The sequence below is a fragment of the Haliotis cracherodii genome, unplaced genomic scaffold (genome assembly GCF_022045235.1).
Source record: "Haliotis cracherodii isolate W230 unplaced genomic scaffold, xgHalCrac1.p SCAF_25, whole genome shotgun sequence".
In the NCBI taxonomy this organism is placed as follows: domain Eukaryota; kingdom Metazoa; phylum Mollusca; class Gastropoda; order Lepetellida; family Haliotidae; genus Haliotis; species Haliotis cracherodii.
This window is the reverse complement of record NW_027266281.1, coordinates 586,992-603,819: the sequence shown is the minus strand read 5'-3', so window position 1 is coordinate 603,819 and position 16,828 is coordinate 586,992. Positions and strand designations below refer to the sequence as shown.

The 16,828-nt window shown below is 43.1% G+C and overlaps 1 protein-coding gene across 1 annotated transcript; it reads right to left on the bottom strand.

Moving 5' to 3' along the window:
• Nucleotides 1-704: 704 nt before the first annotated feature.
• On the bottom strand, nt 705-16,828 carry LOC139472796 (mucin-5AC-like). Its single transcript, XM_071255264.1, has 10 exons — nt 16,684-16,828; nt 13,495-13,573; nt 12,602-12,634; nt 7,975-8,052; nt 7,034-7,336; nt 6,205-6,504; nt 4,197-4,496; nt 2,419-2,460; nt 2,070-2,111; nt 705-1,471 (listed from the first exon to the last, which is right to left on the bottom strand). Exons 2-10 carry the CDS (start codon nt 13,553-13,555, stop codon nt 1,188-1,190), a joined length of 1,443 nt encoding a protein of 480 aa, XP_071111365.1. The 5' UTR covers nt 13,556-13,573; nt 16,684-16,828; the 3' UTR covers nt 705-1,187.

Genomic DNA, 16,828 nt, shown 5'->3' with positions numbered 1-16,828 from the left:
ACCGCTGGAATTTTGTTAAAAGCGTCGTAAAACCATACTCACTCACTCCACGTAAGAACGTTGAGTAAAAGCTGGAAACTCGTTCCTAAAAAATAAGTTGTAAACGCAGTAAATGACCACACAGGATATATAAGAAACATTATATTACATTTAAAAACACACTTTTAGGCTGACAATCCAAGAGGTACAAAAATAGGTAGTAGTATATATGTTAGTGCGCTTACGAATGTTCAGACTATTGTCACTGTTGAATATCGCAAAAGAGGCTTATTGTCGTTCTGGAATCCAGGAAAGAGTTTGGATCTTACTTGATGACAAAGAGGTATCCAGCTGCACTTGGTAAAATGATTATTCAAGGTCACTCTTGTCACTCTTATACGTATACAGCAAGCCGTAGGAACTGTCCCATCCTGAAACTTCCCCAACGATAAAGCCTGCTAAAGTTCATGGGCAAATAAACAAAGGTAGATAACTCTATTTCTAGTACAAACCCATTTTGGATAGCTGGATTCGCTGCTTGCCATAATTTTAACCGCAGTGATACCATTAGACTCACAGAATAAATATATCTACAACAACCACTAACATTACTTACACATAGCAATATATCCGATTATAAGACAAATTACATAAACAAAATATACTTCCAAATATACATCATCTGGAAATATATAACATGGAAATATTAAAGTAACATGGACAATGGAACTAAGAAAAATAGCTAAAAATGATACAGAAATCATATCTTGTATCTGTAGATTAATTTTGTCTCAGGTGACATCAGGAATCCTTCATATTTGCTCATTTTGTGGACAATGAATGAGTGTGTACAAGTGGAGTGTCTCATGGTAAAATGTTTAGATACATGTATAATGACTGCTTAATTGTAGGTAGACATGGTATGCCGAAATGTTTTTAAATGCTTTTATCGCATTACGAACTAACGGAAGGAATATAGGATATGTTCGTACGGTCCGCACGCACGGAAGTAAGTGGACATAAAAAGTATTTCTCTATGAGGCCACAGCACAATTGTATAGTACACCCAATGAGGTCCCGTTTCTCCTGGTGGATCTCATTTTCTTATCAAGTGTAAATCAAGTGGTTACAATAAGAATAAGTAACAATTTTAGAATGTCAACATTGGTGCCCAGATTGATCAACCGTATAACATTACTGGTTTTAGCTTAGTTGCGGGGTGTCTGCTTTTCCCTATTTTCGCTTCCTGTTTCTAATTCTATCTGATGCATCTTTTGCCGTCTTCCCAATAAGTACTCACCGACCCTTGTACGATAGCGCACTAGAATTATGACAATAATAATAATAATGACTCCCATGACAGACAGTCCGATAGCAAGACCTGTCTTGTCATCTGTTGGTCCAGTGGATACGCTTCCCTCTGTTGTTGGTTTTTCAGGTGTTGCTTGTGAACCTGTCAGTGCCGTATTTCCAAGGCTTGAGTTCGGTATTTCTAAAACAACGAAAGACTCATCAACGTCAATACAGTGACATTCAGTCATCTGAGTCATGCAAATCTTGCTCGGATACAATTTACACATATTACGACACACGGGACCTTCCGAATCACAATCTTTATAATAAATATTTTCAAAACTAGAAAAGAACATTCAATTTCTGTTTTACAGAATAGGATTAAATATAGAATCTCTCCCGTGATTCTCGGAGCAATCCTCGGAGTTTTTCCTCTTTTATCAACTCGTGTTGATGTATTTAATATCAAAAGACACCAGGGTGGGATTTTATTTATTATCCAATATCATTCTTAAATCAAAATACGCGACGAAAAACATTGTGATCTATGAAAGCGATATCTACAATGCATCTTCCGTGGGAACCAGTTTTGTATGATAAATGGACATTTACAACAAGCACATCGCTGTGAAGTGTTGATTAGTCATGCTTGCCATGAGAACAGGGTGACTTTTTTCTGAATGTGGCGTATAACAGCACTCAATACAAGACATCATGACAATCAAATACTCCTGGAATAGTCCAGGGTCTCGGGGTAAGGGGCATCCATTGATTGGACCACTTTAAGAACAACGTACCTCCTGTCGATGTCGCTGATGCTGTAGATCTTGGGGGAGGTGCTGGAATACAAGATGTTATACTGTGAAATCAGATTACAGAATATGCCCTCCGCTCCCCCCGCCACACACGCACGCACGTACGCACGCACACCAAATCAAAAGGTCTGAACGTATCTACCCCGCAGAGAGGTGATGAATTACAATATAAGCTTCATCAAGAGGACAACAGTTGTATTTTAACACAGTAACTTGACAGTTTGTGTTCTCACCTAAATTGAACATGACACAAATAAGAAAACTAGTTTTTCCATAAGGTTTTGCCTTATATTGTTTCACATTATTGATCAGAATATATAATAAATTGTACCTCTAGACGTGGGTCTAACGGTTGTGGTTGTGGAAACAGCCTCTGTGAAGAGATAAACATTTGCCCTTTTACTTCGTAGACGTGTCACTAGAGTTGTGTAATAATTATAGACATGTCTTTGTCGTTGTTATTTTTCCTCGAAAACTTTCTTACTACAGACGACCTTCTAACCCATCGTCAAGTATTTGACATGAATATCACATCAATAATGTAAATGAAGGTTAACTTTATTATCCTCGCTGTCAGAAACGTGGCAGTTGTGGGGCCAGCTATACAGGTATTTTCAATCACCTGCGTGTACAGGTGCAGTACAGAGAGTAAACTCTTATACTATACAAGTATTTATTAAGTATTTCAATAATGAATGTGAGCAGTATCAGGATATCTTTCGAACAAGACATACTCGCTTGAGATCTTCGGTAAGAAATAGTACTTAAAATAATACGGTACCTGAATTAAACGTGAACACACTCGGTAATAACGCTACTTTTATACTTTCATGTGAAAATAACACTGTAGTTTTTTCTTATGTTGTTCATAATTGTAGCGGGCTTTTAGTTGGGTTGTGGGAGCAGTCTCTGTAAATAGCATATCATGTGCTGTTACCCTTAATGTATTATGTGTGTATTGTACGATATTTCAGCAAAAACATTTCCATGTAGTAACCTAGTCCATGGACAGCTCTCATATGATGTACGTATTGTTGGATAATTGCTTTCATTTTGGATTTCTTTACCAAAGGAGAGAAAGTACTACGTATATAAAAAGAGAGGTTTGATACCGTGGTTACTTTGTTTTTTTCTATAATGTGTCATTGTATTGTTTGCGAGAAAGATCTGAACAACCATAAACTATCAATTATGAAAAAGTATGAAACAGTAATTTGATATAATTCATATGGACAAGTGATACAGCCAGCATTTCATCATAACCTCTCCTGGTCTTGTGTTTTCAACATTGAACATTTTGGTCTCAATGAAAGCGACGAGACTCTTTTCGTTATCTTAATAATCTCTGCCAAAGCAGTCATTTGTGCGATTCCGACTGTTGTGCATCACTGTCAAATTGTATTGAGAGCACATGTTTGCAAAAAGGTGAGCGAATCCTACCTCCCTGGTAGCACCCTTTACAAACACACGCAAGGCAAGTCAAGTGTTTATCGGAACACATACGGTAAAATATGGTACAAGTCTCAATGCGGAATTGCATCGGACTTCAACTTGGTCACCAATGCATCAGATCTGCCCTCATACGTCTCCCAAAGAACTTTTATTCAAAGCTTTACTGAATAAGGCCTTGATTGCTATGATACTGATCAAAGAAGTTTTTATTCAACGTCGAATGGCTTTCTAGCTTTTGACTTATTATAGATTTCTGAGTTTATAACTTCTATGTTCAATTTCTTGTTTGTATTTTCACGAAAAGGTAAAACGGTGACGTTATTAAAACCTAATATCAGCACAGTGGTTCCGTAGATTCCGTTTGTCTTTCGAGAAATATATTTAATGTTTTTGTTTTGTTTTGTTTTTTAACGCCCCACTGAGCAATAGTCCAGCTATATGGCGGCAGTCTGTAAATAATCGGTTCTGGACCAGACAATCCAGTGAGTGACATCATGAGCATCGACCTACACTATTGGGATACATTTATCAACCAAGTCAGAGAGCCTGACCACCCGATCCCTTTAGTCGCCTCTTACAACAAGCATTGTCGCCTTTTACGGCAATCATGGGTTGCTGAGGACCTTTTCTACCCCGTGTATGACAATGAATACCAACCACTCAGTTTAACAATACCACCGCAGGTGAGGGTCTCCGTGTTGTTGCCACACATAAAGTTGACACTGACGTCTCCAAACCGATCAGCTGTGACAATAAGGGAGGATATTAAAGCTGAATTAGATATTTTGTCCATTGTCTGGTTCTCCAGGAGTGTGTGTGTAACGGCACCAGTAGTCAGAGTAAATCCAGCATGTCGAGAACAGTAGTAGTTCTGGATGTCTACTGTCAGAGTGAGATTAGTGCCAGGTTCCAGGGCGTTGGTGTCCATGTCGCTGCTGATGTTGCACTGTGGTGGACCTGGTTGTAAAGAAGCAAATGTACTTAATACCGAAGTATTAGCAGTGTCATACCTATATCATGACGAGGAAAGCAAACACGTCAACATAAACCACAAAAGACACTGGCAGTATGAAAACGGCGAACTGTGCGAGTAAAAGTTAAAATTTCATACATTCTACATCCTACATCCAACATCCTCGACAACAACAAAAATAATAATAATAGTAATAATAATGTGTTGTTGATTGGACAAAACAAGAAATTCATATCAGACAATAGATCCCGACGCCCTCGCTCCTCCCTCAATCGCTTATATTTACCAATTATGATGGGAGGGCGTGGTTTGATTAATGTGGAGGCTCTTCATGATAGAATTGTTTTGTGCACTTTTGCACACAATTATTTGTCTGATGATCCTCTTGCGAAGCATGTCAAGGCTCACGAGGGAAACAAGGGATTCCACAGTTTGCGGGCCAAGGATGTGGGACATAATCTTAATGTCATTCTTGATTTTGTTGATGGTTCTGTACTGCTGGACGGTACAGAAATGAATGTCAACCAAGCGAAGTGCCATGTCAAGTCGGCCCAGACTCAGTTTTTTCAAGGAGAGGCTATCTGAACGGCCACTGCATCGAGTTTATGTGTAGTGTATTGAGAAGATCAGCAATCCCGCAGAGTCATTTGCTTGAATGAAGTCGTCTGGCCTGAAAAGTGAAACAGAAGGCTTTCTGTTTGCTGCTCAGGACCAGTCACTTCCCACTCGAAACCGTCAATGTGTGATTTTGCATCCAAATGTAAATATCAAATGTAGATTATATTATGAATTTAATGAGACTGTTCAAAACATTGGCAGTGGATGCCCAGCTTTGGCACAAACACAGTATTTTGAGCGACATGGTGGCGTGGCTCGATCATTTTATTACCGTCTTCACCATGCTTGTGGTTTTGACAGAGAGGTCCATCCATGGTACGACCCGGAATATGTAGAGGGCGTCATGGAAAATGATAAATACAAAATCCTTTTGAATAGTCCCGTAGCCTCAGACCAATCCAGGACAGCAGACCTGATCTTGTCCTTTTTGATAAATCCACTGAAATCACATATATCATTGAACATTCTGTCCCTTCTGACACTAATGTGATTGACAAGATTCAGGAAAAACATTGCAATACGCAGATCTCGCTTTCGGTTCCGTGAAGATCCTGGTTAAAATAGGTCTTCAGCAGCCAGTGCTTGTCGTAATAGGCGACTATGTTTGTCGTAAAATGTCAACTGACGGGATCGGGTGGTCAGGCTCGCTGACTTGGTTGATGCATGTCATCGATCCCTATTGCGTGGATCGATGCTCATGATGTCAATCACTGGATTGTCTGGACCAGACTCAATTATTGACAGACCGCCGTCATATAGCTGGAATAGTATTTAAAACTAGTGTGTAACCTAAAAAATATATTAGTATACATAAACAGTGAATTTTAAAGCCGGACCGAGATCGCTGGCAGCCTAAGGCCACCGAACTGGGGACCCTAGTGACTACGGTACATCTACTACCTGTAAGTGTGATAATAGAGGGTCGTGCCATTGATGATGTATACCGCATTTTTCAGCAATATTCAAGACATCACTGTGGCATGCTAAAAATAAGGAAACGTAGACCAAGAAATGCCAGCTTACATGGATATATGAACAGCTTGTGTCAGAAGGTCAACTTGAATTACGACTCACTTTTCAACAGGTTCTGGACACCATCACATTGCAGAGTCCAACTTCTGTCACATATGTAGTCCATCGACACATCGCCTAATCGGGTGATATCGACGTTGAAGGTTGTGTTAAGGGTTACATCTGACACATCACTGACGTTGTGTTTCATGGTCAACGCTTCAGTCACAGCCCCAGTAGTCAGATCAAAGCCCGCCTCCCGAGAACAGTAGTAGTCTGTGATGTTCACTGTTAAAGTCAGCTGTGCTCCAGGTTCCAGTGAGTCGGTGTCCTCGTCACTGCTGATGTTACAATGTGGGATCTCTGGTGGCAGGATAATGCGAAGAAAGTGATTTAACAACACACACATTTGTGAAAGGGAGTTAGTATAATCTGACAACATCTATTGCTCATCCAAATAAATCATTAACACATTCGTTCTTTGTTTCTTTTGAAACACGAGTTACCAAATGTCTCATGGGTTTTCTATGACTGGATGATAACCTTTAATCTTGATACTGACTATTTCAATAGTGTTGGAACTTAATAAGTGGTCAAACAGTTATAAAGCCGTGGAGTGTAAGGTAAGCTACATGACCGTAAAGCAACCTTGGACCTCCAACGCGACACAGCCTAAACGTACGTGAATTTATATTTCTTAGAACAAAGCATAGTGTTTCGACACATTTCCTGTAAAATTAATTTGATAGACAAATACTGTTCTAATTTTCACTTGCAATTTGATTTTTAATATATTAAGAATCAGAGATTAACAGAACACAAATGGAATCCAGCCAGGATTAATCAGATAACTACGATATGTACTCATGAGAGGAAAACACTAAACACTCACTGACTGTCGTCAGCGGACACACGTCGACAGGGATGGCATCTACGACAGTCGCATCCACGATCTTCCACGTACCAACATCTGCCACCCTAACACTGTCTATAGTGAGTGTAGAGTGTGTGTCGTTCATGGATGCCCTGTATCCAGCCACCGGGCTGCAGCCTGGGTTGCAGGTGACGACATACCGGTTATCAATTGGTCGTACCCATATAAAACCTGTGTACTTGCTTCTGTCACCTTCTATTGTGTATTCTGTTCCAAGCAGACCGACACCCCCCGGACACGTGGAATCTGTGGGGGCAGCATCTAGAATGAAACAGGGGTTGTTACTAATATAGCTCTTAGAATATCTTCGCTGCTACATATTTTTTTAATTATTTTTTTGTCGGCGCTAAAGCTGTTAACTTCACTGAAGATATAAACCACTAAGACATGCATGACTTTCCTCCCGCATTAAGCCGATGCGCCATGATGTAACTGCTTTAAACCCTCAGTCGCTTTTACCTGGAATAAAGCCACTGGTATTGAGTATATGAACCATCGCAGAATAAACGAAAGACTGTACGCGATGTGATTCATGCTAGATTATTCCAGTAGTGAAGGGAAGAGTGGCTTACGATTCAACTGGAATAGCACAATTGACGCAGCTTTTGGCAGACATTTCTCATGATTATGCAGATGGCTTTTGTCACTTTTATGAAGATTGCAATACTAGTTATGATTTGATAACGTGTGATGAATTTCAGACAGCATGGGACGTCACTCATAATACCAACCTCTGACCCGTTTTGACACAGCTGGGACATTGCTGAATAACAACGATCAAACAGCAGAAAGAGCTGAAACCAGACAAGGGGTGGCAGTGCGACAAGATGACTGCTACAGACCTCAGTGCTATTTTATTCCGGCAGTTTAATGATATTTTAATGATTTATATTGAATACCTGTCGTTGGAAGACTTGGTGATGTAGTTGTGAACACGGCTGTGTCTGTTCCTTCCCTTGTTTCTGCTGATGATAACACTGTTGACAAAAATGTCATTGTACATGCAACAAAACGGGAGACAGGATGTGTGCATTGCACACGTACTATGACCCATTATTGCAGGCATAAGTCATAGGAAAACGATGAGAGATAAAGGACTATGGCAGCAATGGACACAACTATGTAATGGAACGTATTGGTTTCTGTTTGTCCGTTGTTTAACGCCGCACTACTCTAGGTGTACGAAGGTATATATCCTGTAAATAATCCAGCCTGAAACAGACTATTCATTGATCGACAGCATGGGCATCGATCCAGGCATTAGGGATGCGATAACATGCATCAATCATGTCAGCAAGCCTGACCACTCGATCCCGTTAGTCGCCCTTTATGACTAAGGTGGGTTGCTAAAGACCCACACTAACCAGGATCTTGACTAGGGTGTTTCGTTGCAATGATTGAATGTGTAGAAATGAGTACGTTATCTCAGCAACATGGATTGTTTAAAATTTGTTATAGTGGGGTCGTGGTAGTTTAAATGTGCATGATTGTGATGATGAATGTTTCACTTTCGGCAAGTACCTGATGTTGTATTCGCATCCCCTGGAGTAGAGGCTGCATCTGCTCAAATATAAGTGAATAATAATTTTCCGCATTCGTTATTGCAACTGCAAGACATTATCTAACTAGCCTTCAAACTTCATTCATAGTGCCTAAGAGAGTCCCTATGTCTTTCCCATGCCAAACCATTATTTTACATGCTGGTCTTCCTGCCATCGCGCGTTCATAAGGTACCTTAGCTCACAACTATCTGAAGCATATTCATGATTTACAGTGTGTACCAACGGATAAAATAGCTCTGCTTCATACAAGTTCAATAAGAATAGTGTTATTCCGAAATCAGATTATGCATCTTTCAATACATATTCATGCAAACATCTCTTTGATTGAAATATGGAATAAACATATTTCGGACCTTTCATCTGGTCTCTTCATTACACTGCCTAACCTGGCACCCGCTGCCTCACCTTGCACCCACTGTCTCACCTTGCACCCGTTGACTCACCTTGCACCCGCTGCCTCACCTTGCACCCACTGTCTCACCTTGCACCCGTTGACTCACCTTGCACCCACTGCTTCACCTTGAATCCACTGCCTCACCTATCACCCACTGCCTCACCTTGAATCCACTGCCTCACCTTGCACCCACTGCCTCACCTTGAATCCACTGCCTCACCTTGCACCCACTGCCTCACCTTGCACCAACTGCCTCACCTTGCACCCGCTGACTCACCTTGCATCCACTGCCTCACCTTGCACCCACTGCCTCACCTTGCATCCACTGCTTCACCTTGCACCCACTGCCTCACCTATCACCCACTGCCTCACCTTGCACCCACTGCCGCACATTGCACACACTGCCTCACCTATCACCCACTGCCTCACCTTGCATCCACTGCCTCACCTATCATCCACTGCCTCACCTTGCACCCACTGCCTCACCTTGCACGAACTGCCTCACCTATCACCCACAGTCTACACCCTGCATCCACTGCCTCACCTTGCACCCACTGCCTCACCTATCAGTCACTGCCCCACCTTGCACACACTGCCTCACCTTGCACCCACTGCCTCACCTTGCAAAAACTGCCTCACCTTGCAATCACTGCCTCACCTTGCAATCACTGCCTCACCTTGCAATCACTGCCTCACCTTGCACCCACTGCCTCACCTTGCACTCACAGCCTCACCTACCACCCACTGCCTCAACTATGACCCACAGCCTACACCTTTCATCCACTGCTTCACCTTGCACTTACTGCCTCACCTTCCACCATCTGCCTCACCTTGTACCCACTGCCTCACCTATCACCCACTGCCTCAACTTGCACCCACTGCCTCACCTTGTACCCACTGCCTCACCTATCACCCACTGCCTCAACTTGCACCCACTGCCTCACCTTGCACCCACTGCCTCACCTATCACCCACTGCCTCACCTTCCACCCACTGCCTCACCTTGCACCCACTGCTTCACCTTGCACACACTGCCTCACCTTGTACACACTGCCTCACCTTCCACCCACTGCCTCACCTATCACCCACTGCCTCAACGTGCACCAACTGCCCCACTGCCTAACATCTCACCCAGGTACAGCCCTGATCTGTGTGTTCTACTTCCTGCTAACCCCTCACCCAGGTGCAGCCCTGATCTGTGTGTTCTACTTCCTGCTAACCTCTCACCCAGGTACAGCCCTGATCTGTGTGTTCTACTTCCTGCTAACCTCTCACCCAGGTACAGCCCTGATCTGTGTGTTCTACTTCCTGTTAACCTCTCAACCAGGTGCATCCCTGATCTGTGTGTTCTACTTCCTGCTAACCCCTCACCCAGGTACAGCCCTGATCTGTGTGTTCTACTTCCTGCTAACCTCTCACCCAGGTACAGCCCTGATCTGTGTGTTCTACTTCCTGCTAACCTCTCACCCAGGTGCAGCCCTGATCTGTGTGTTCTACTTCCTGCCAACCCCTCACCCAGGTACAGCCCTGATCTGTGTGTTCTACTTCCTGTTAACCTCTCAACCAGGTGCATCCCTGATCTGTGTGTTCTACTTCCTGCTAACCTCTCACCCAGGTACAGCCCTGATCTGTGTGTTCTACTTCCTGCTAACCTCTCACCCAGGTGCAGCCCTGATCTGTGTGTTCTACTTCCTGCCAACCCCTCACCCAGGTACAGCCCTGATCTGTGTGTTCTACTTCCTGTTAACCTCTCAACCAGTAGCATCCCTGATCTGTGTGTTCTACTTCCTGCTAACCCCTCACCCAGGTGCAGCTCTGATCGGTGTGTTCTACTTCCTGCTAACCTCTCACCCAGGTGCAGCTCTGATCGGTGTGTTCTACTTCCTGCTAACCCCTCACCCAGGTACAGCCCTGATCTGTGTGTTCTACTTCCTGCTAACCCCTCACCCAGGTGCAGCTCTGATCGGTGTGTTCTACTTCCTGCTAACCCCTCACCCAGGTGCAGCCCTGATCTGTGTGTTCTACTTCCTGCTAACCCCTCACCCAGGTGCAGCCCAGATCTGTGTGTTCTACTTCCTGCTAACCTCTCACCAAGGTGCAGCCCTGATCTGTGTGTTCTACTTCCTGCTAACCCCTCACCCAGGTGCAACCCTGATCTTTGCCAACACCCAGGGGAATCTGATCTATGTGTTGTGTTAGGTTGATGTTGCATGTTATAAAATACACACCAAAACTCTGAGTCAGAAGCTACATTAAGCTGTATCCACTACAACAAGCTGTATCCACTACAACAAGCTGTATCGACTACAACAAGCTGTATCGACTACAACAAGCTGTTTCGACTACAACAAGCTGTATCCACTACAACAAGCTGTATCGACTACAACAAGCTGTATCCACTACAACAAGCTGTATCCACTACAACAAGCTGTATCGACTACAACAAGCTGTATCCACTACAACAAGCTGTATCGACTACAACAAGCTGTATCCACTACAACAAGCTGTATCGACTACAACAAGCTGTATCGACTACAACAAGCTGTATTCACTACAACAAGCTGTATCGACTACAACAAGCTGTATCCACTACAACAAGCTGTATCCACTACAACAAGCTGTATCCACTACAACAAGCTGTATCCACTACAACAAGCTGTATCGACTACAACAAGCTGTATCGACTACAACAAGCTGTATTCACTACAACAAGCTGTATCCATTACAACAAGCTGTATCGACTACAACAAGCTGTATCGACTACAACAAGCTGTATCGACTACAACAAGCTGTATCCACTACAACAAGCTGTATCGACTGCAACAAGCTGTATCGACTACAACAAGCTGTATCCACTACAACAAGCTGTATCCACTACAACAAGCTGTATCGACTACAACAAGCTGTATCGACTACAACAAGCTGTATCCACTACAACAAGCTGTATCGACTACAACAAGCTGTATTCACTACAAAAAGCTGTATCCACCACACCATCAGCAAACACACTCCAAATCGACGTCCATCCTAATCGATCAGGAGTTCCTGCCCTTCCTTTAGCTCGACAACCTCGTGTGAAGCGGTTACATTTGCCGTTGATTTACACTTTCTCCACCATACACAGCCCAGGCGTGGAATGTGATCAGTTGCATACACTTGGTGTCCGAGATGTAATGTGCAATGACGCTATTCCTTAGCGAAAATAGCACTTTATATCATTAAGCTTTAAATACTTCAGCCCAAATTGAGCGTATTATCACTAAATGTATGATCATGTCTAAGTCTTCTGCTGACGTTCAAGGTACATCTACAGTTCTGGTATTAGGACTATATGTACAGCCGTGGCGGGGTACCTCAATGAGTGAGTGAGTGAGTATGGGTTAACGCCGCTTTTAGCAATGTTCCAGCAATATCACTAGAAATGGGCTTCACACATTGTACCCATGTCGGGACTCGAACCCGGGTCTTCAGCGTGACGGGAGAACGCTTTAACCACTAGGCTACCCGACCGCCCGGTACCTCAATGATTCTTCCTGGCACAATACATGTTATGTACCGCATGTCAACATACCTGTCGTAGTCCCAGGTGTCGTAGAGGCTGTCACTAGTAACAGAAATGTTGATGATTAGACAGACCACATAGTCTATAAATTCACCATGCGAGATATCCACACGTCATCTTTGTTTTCTATTAAACTGTCGTGCAAAAGAAATTAAAACTTGAAAATTGAATTTGACCCCAAAATAAAAAGGCTCTCAAGACGTTAATAGGCGGAAAACTGCCGAAAGACCGCAAACTTAAGATCCATAACACAACTATGATAGACATACATAATTCGACGTCGCCATCAAATAAACGTTTCTTTTTTGTTTCATTTTCGACACCATCAAACATAGGTGTACACTATATTTTAGCCGTCAGTTAAGGTATACAAAAGACTACGTGTGGATGTTATCAATGTGTTAATATCAATTCACAAAAGATTCACTTTTACTTAAATGACAGGGCCCATAGTTCCTAAAATATAAATCGTCAACGCCAGAGAATAAGCATATCGATTATCTGCCCAAACCGATTCCATTGAGGGTAAAAGGCAAAATAATGATGGGGAAAATATACGAATTGACCACTGACCTCATTGATGACGAAGTGTTCGCGAAATGCCGCAATATCTCAGAATACGAAGTGAACGTGTGTTCTGATCCATCACAAAACAGCTCTTACATTAAGAATCGGAACAATTGTGTTCATTATACAAACAGTTATACACATGCAATATAGATGCAAACATCATTATAAATTCATTAAAAATATTTTATCGGACTTCATTATCTACGTCAGCAGCGTTACTACTTTGCTTATCCGTATATTATAAATCTGACAGAGTAACTGAGCTAAGCATAGTATGGCTATGGAGGTTCATGCAAACAACATGAAACATTAACATAATGCACTCTGCTCACCACAGAAGGACGTCACAGCCAGGATCAGAAGCACCAGAAACTGACTACCACTCTGCGTCATCTTCTGTCGAAGTAGCTACTGTGAAAATATTGCTGATACTTGAAAAAAAGCTCCTCTCAAAAGCCAGTACACATGAATGATAGCATTGAAGTGTATTTTAAGAAAGAAGTTCAGGAAGATTGTTTACATTCAGGCATTTAATGCATGGTAATTCGTTGAATAATGCATGTTGGACGGATATGTTGATTCAGTTTCACAGTACACTATGGTGTATATGCACTATGACAGGATCTTATGGTAGAGCGTCGCCCCGGAGAGCGAAAGCTCCGGGGTTCGAATCCGACCACGTAATACCAAACGGCGTTAAAAGATGGAACTTGTTGTTACTCTGCCTTGCGTTGGGCATTAAAGGTCGAAATCAAAGGCAGGTCGGCTGGGAGTCAGTATACTGTGTTTGAGTGGGGTATTCATGTTAAACTGTGGTATGGTATCTCATTGGACTAGCACTATAAAATCATTAGCCCCGCTAGTAGAAGCAGCCACACACACACACGTGCATGCACATTGCTATATAAGAGTGATAATCTTGGATGCCTCACCTCACCTCACCTGATATCGTCTCACCTCACCTCACCTGATATCGTCTCACCTCACCTCACCTCACCTCACCATGACAAGGAGGCAGGGGCACCTGGTAAAGCCATGTAAAGAAGCACTATGGGGCGTGCCAGCACCCGACACTCTGTATCGCTTGTAATCCATAAACATTAAGCCATGACACAAAACATTTAACTGATACTGAGCGGGTTACAAACGATTACAGAGGAGACAGCTTAGGTGCGCCTCCATACTCATAAACGGTGCGACTCCTGTTACAAAACCTACAGAAGACGAAAATAGTCCAACGAAACGTCTATAAGAATACCTGTACACATAAACTCGCCCGCCGCAACACACGCCCTCCTAGCAATCACCTTGACTCCCCCCTGCCTGACTCAAAGTCCTGCCATCTACCTGACTCTCTACATCGAACCTCTGTCCTCGCCCATCTTACATTTCCCACCATCCATTTCACTCCCCTATCCCCAATCCCATCCTTCAACCATCCTTTAGATAACATTAACATCCATGACGACTTTTTTACAATCCATCACACCCGTAAAAACATCCATTTCACCCCTCTGTACCCTCCATCTCACCCTCTCTACCATCAATCTCACCCCTATCTACCATCAATCTCACCCCTCTCTACCATCAATCTTATCCCTCTCTACCATCAATATCACCCCTCTCTACCATCAATCTTATCCCTCTCTACCATCAATATCACCCCTCTCTACCATCAATATCATTCCTCTCTACCATCAATATCATCCCTCTCTAGCATCAATATCATTCCTCTCTACCATCAATATCATCCCTCTCTAGCATCCACCCCACCCTCTCTACCATCGATCTCATCCCTCTCTACCATCAATCTCACCCCTATACCATCAATCTCACCCTCTCTTCCATCCATCACACCCTCTCTACCATCAATCTCACCCTCTCTACCATCAATATCATCCCTCTCTACCATCAATATCATCCCTCTCTAGCATCCACCTCACCCTCTCTACCATCGATCTCACCCTCTCTACCATCCACCTCACCCCCTCTACTATCAATCTCACCCTCTCTACCATCCACCTCACCCTCTCTACCATCAATCTCACCCCTCTCTTCCATCCATCACACCCTCTCTTCCATCCATCACACCCTCTCTACTATCAATCTCATTCCTCTCTACCATCAATCTCATTCCTCTCTACCATCAATCTCATTCCTCTCTTCCATCCATCACACCCTCTCTACCATCAATCTCATTCCTCTCTAGCATCCACCTCAGCCCTATCAACTATCTATATCTCCTCTCTCTACCATCCATCTAATCCCCTCTGTCAACCATCTCACCATCTCTACAATCCATTTCGACCTTCCTTCCACCCACTTCAACCACGTCTCATACCCACCGGCATTATTTCCTCCTATAAAACATGTATAACAAATCCCTTTTTAATCTTACATCAACCCCTGAAACTAAAGGTTGGTCTCATGAATGACACGAGTGTGTTAGTCATACTGCAGTTACACAGTCCTTACAAAAGAGCTAATTCTTTTCTTTTCATTCCCGGGGATGTTATTAAAATAAGAAAAAGACAATCGTGATGTATGAAAACATATAATGTAACCACATAAATGTAAAGTTACCTCCTATGCTACTATATTGATGTGTATGCATGGCAACGACTTATACAACCTCTAATAACGAGGTCACATCCGGGTTAGAATAGGTCTTCAGCAACCAATGGGAGGTTGGGATGGGATGGGGTGGTCAGGCTCACTGACTTGGTTGGTGCATGTCGTCGTATCCCATCTGGCTAGATCATGAGGATTGTCTGATCCAGACTCAATTATCTGCAGATCGCTGTCATAGGGCTGGATTTTGATTGTGTACGGCGTTCAACAACAAGCAAACAAACAACGAAAATAATGCTTGCTCGTCGGCCATATTTGTTGCTATTATTTCTATACTGTTGCTATTATGCTCACTGTAAACAGATGAGCCTGGAACGACAAACCAGTGGTTGATAAAATGAACGTCCCATGCCGTCGGGGTCGCATACCGAAAGACGTTAACATATGGTACTTGATGTTCGGCATTATGGAAATAAAACAAAGGCTCTTAGGCTCGGAGTCAGTACTGTGTCTGAATAACTATCCATGTTAAACTGCCGTCGGGGTCGCATACCGAAAGACGTTAACATAGGGTACATGGCGTTCAGTATTATGGGAATAATGGGCTGAGCCTGAGTACCTATCCATGTTAAACTGCAGCATGGTATTTCAGTCTGGACTGGTCCATGCAACCACACGTTCAAGCAGGTCGCTATAGAGTGAGTGAATATGGTTTTACGTCGATTTTAGCAATATTCCAGCAATATTACTGCGGTGAACAACAGACATTGGCCTCACATATTGTACCCCAGTGAGAATCGAACCCGGGGGTTCAGCGCAGCAAGAGAACACTTAAACCACTGAGCTACCCCACCGCCCCATGTCTCTATTGAAACGCAAGTGCGACGTTAAACCTCCTTTCACTTCACCTCACACTTCAAATACCACCATGGAAGGGTACGAGAACTCACCAGCTATGTCGACGTAACGGTACAATACTCTACTTGGAGCTGTTGAGGTAGGTTTTCGGCGGTACTGTCCACACGAGAGTACTGTCCACCATGCACGAGACTTGCTACCTTCCAGAAAGCTGAGTCACATGGAATAACCCGGTGA

Excerpts from the sequence above, each read along its gene's own strand:
- LOC139472796 (XM_071255264.1), bottom strand. The coding sequence starts at position 13,555 with ATGACGCAGAGTGGTAGTCAGTTTCTGGTGCTTCTGATCCTGGCTGTG. Across the intron at positions 12,635-13,494 it reads GGCTGTGACGTCCTTCTGTG|TGACAGCCTCTACGACACCT; the intron begins GTGAGCAGAGTG and ends TTCTGTTACTAG. Across the intron at positions 4,497-6,204 it reads TGTCCAGAACCTGTTGAAAA|GTCCACCACAGTGCAACATC; the intron begins GTGAGTCGTAAT and ends CTTTACAACCAG.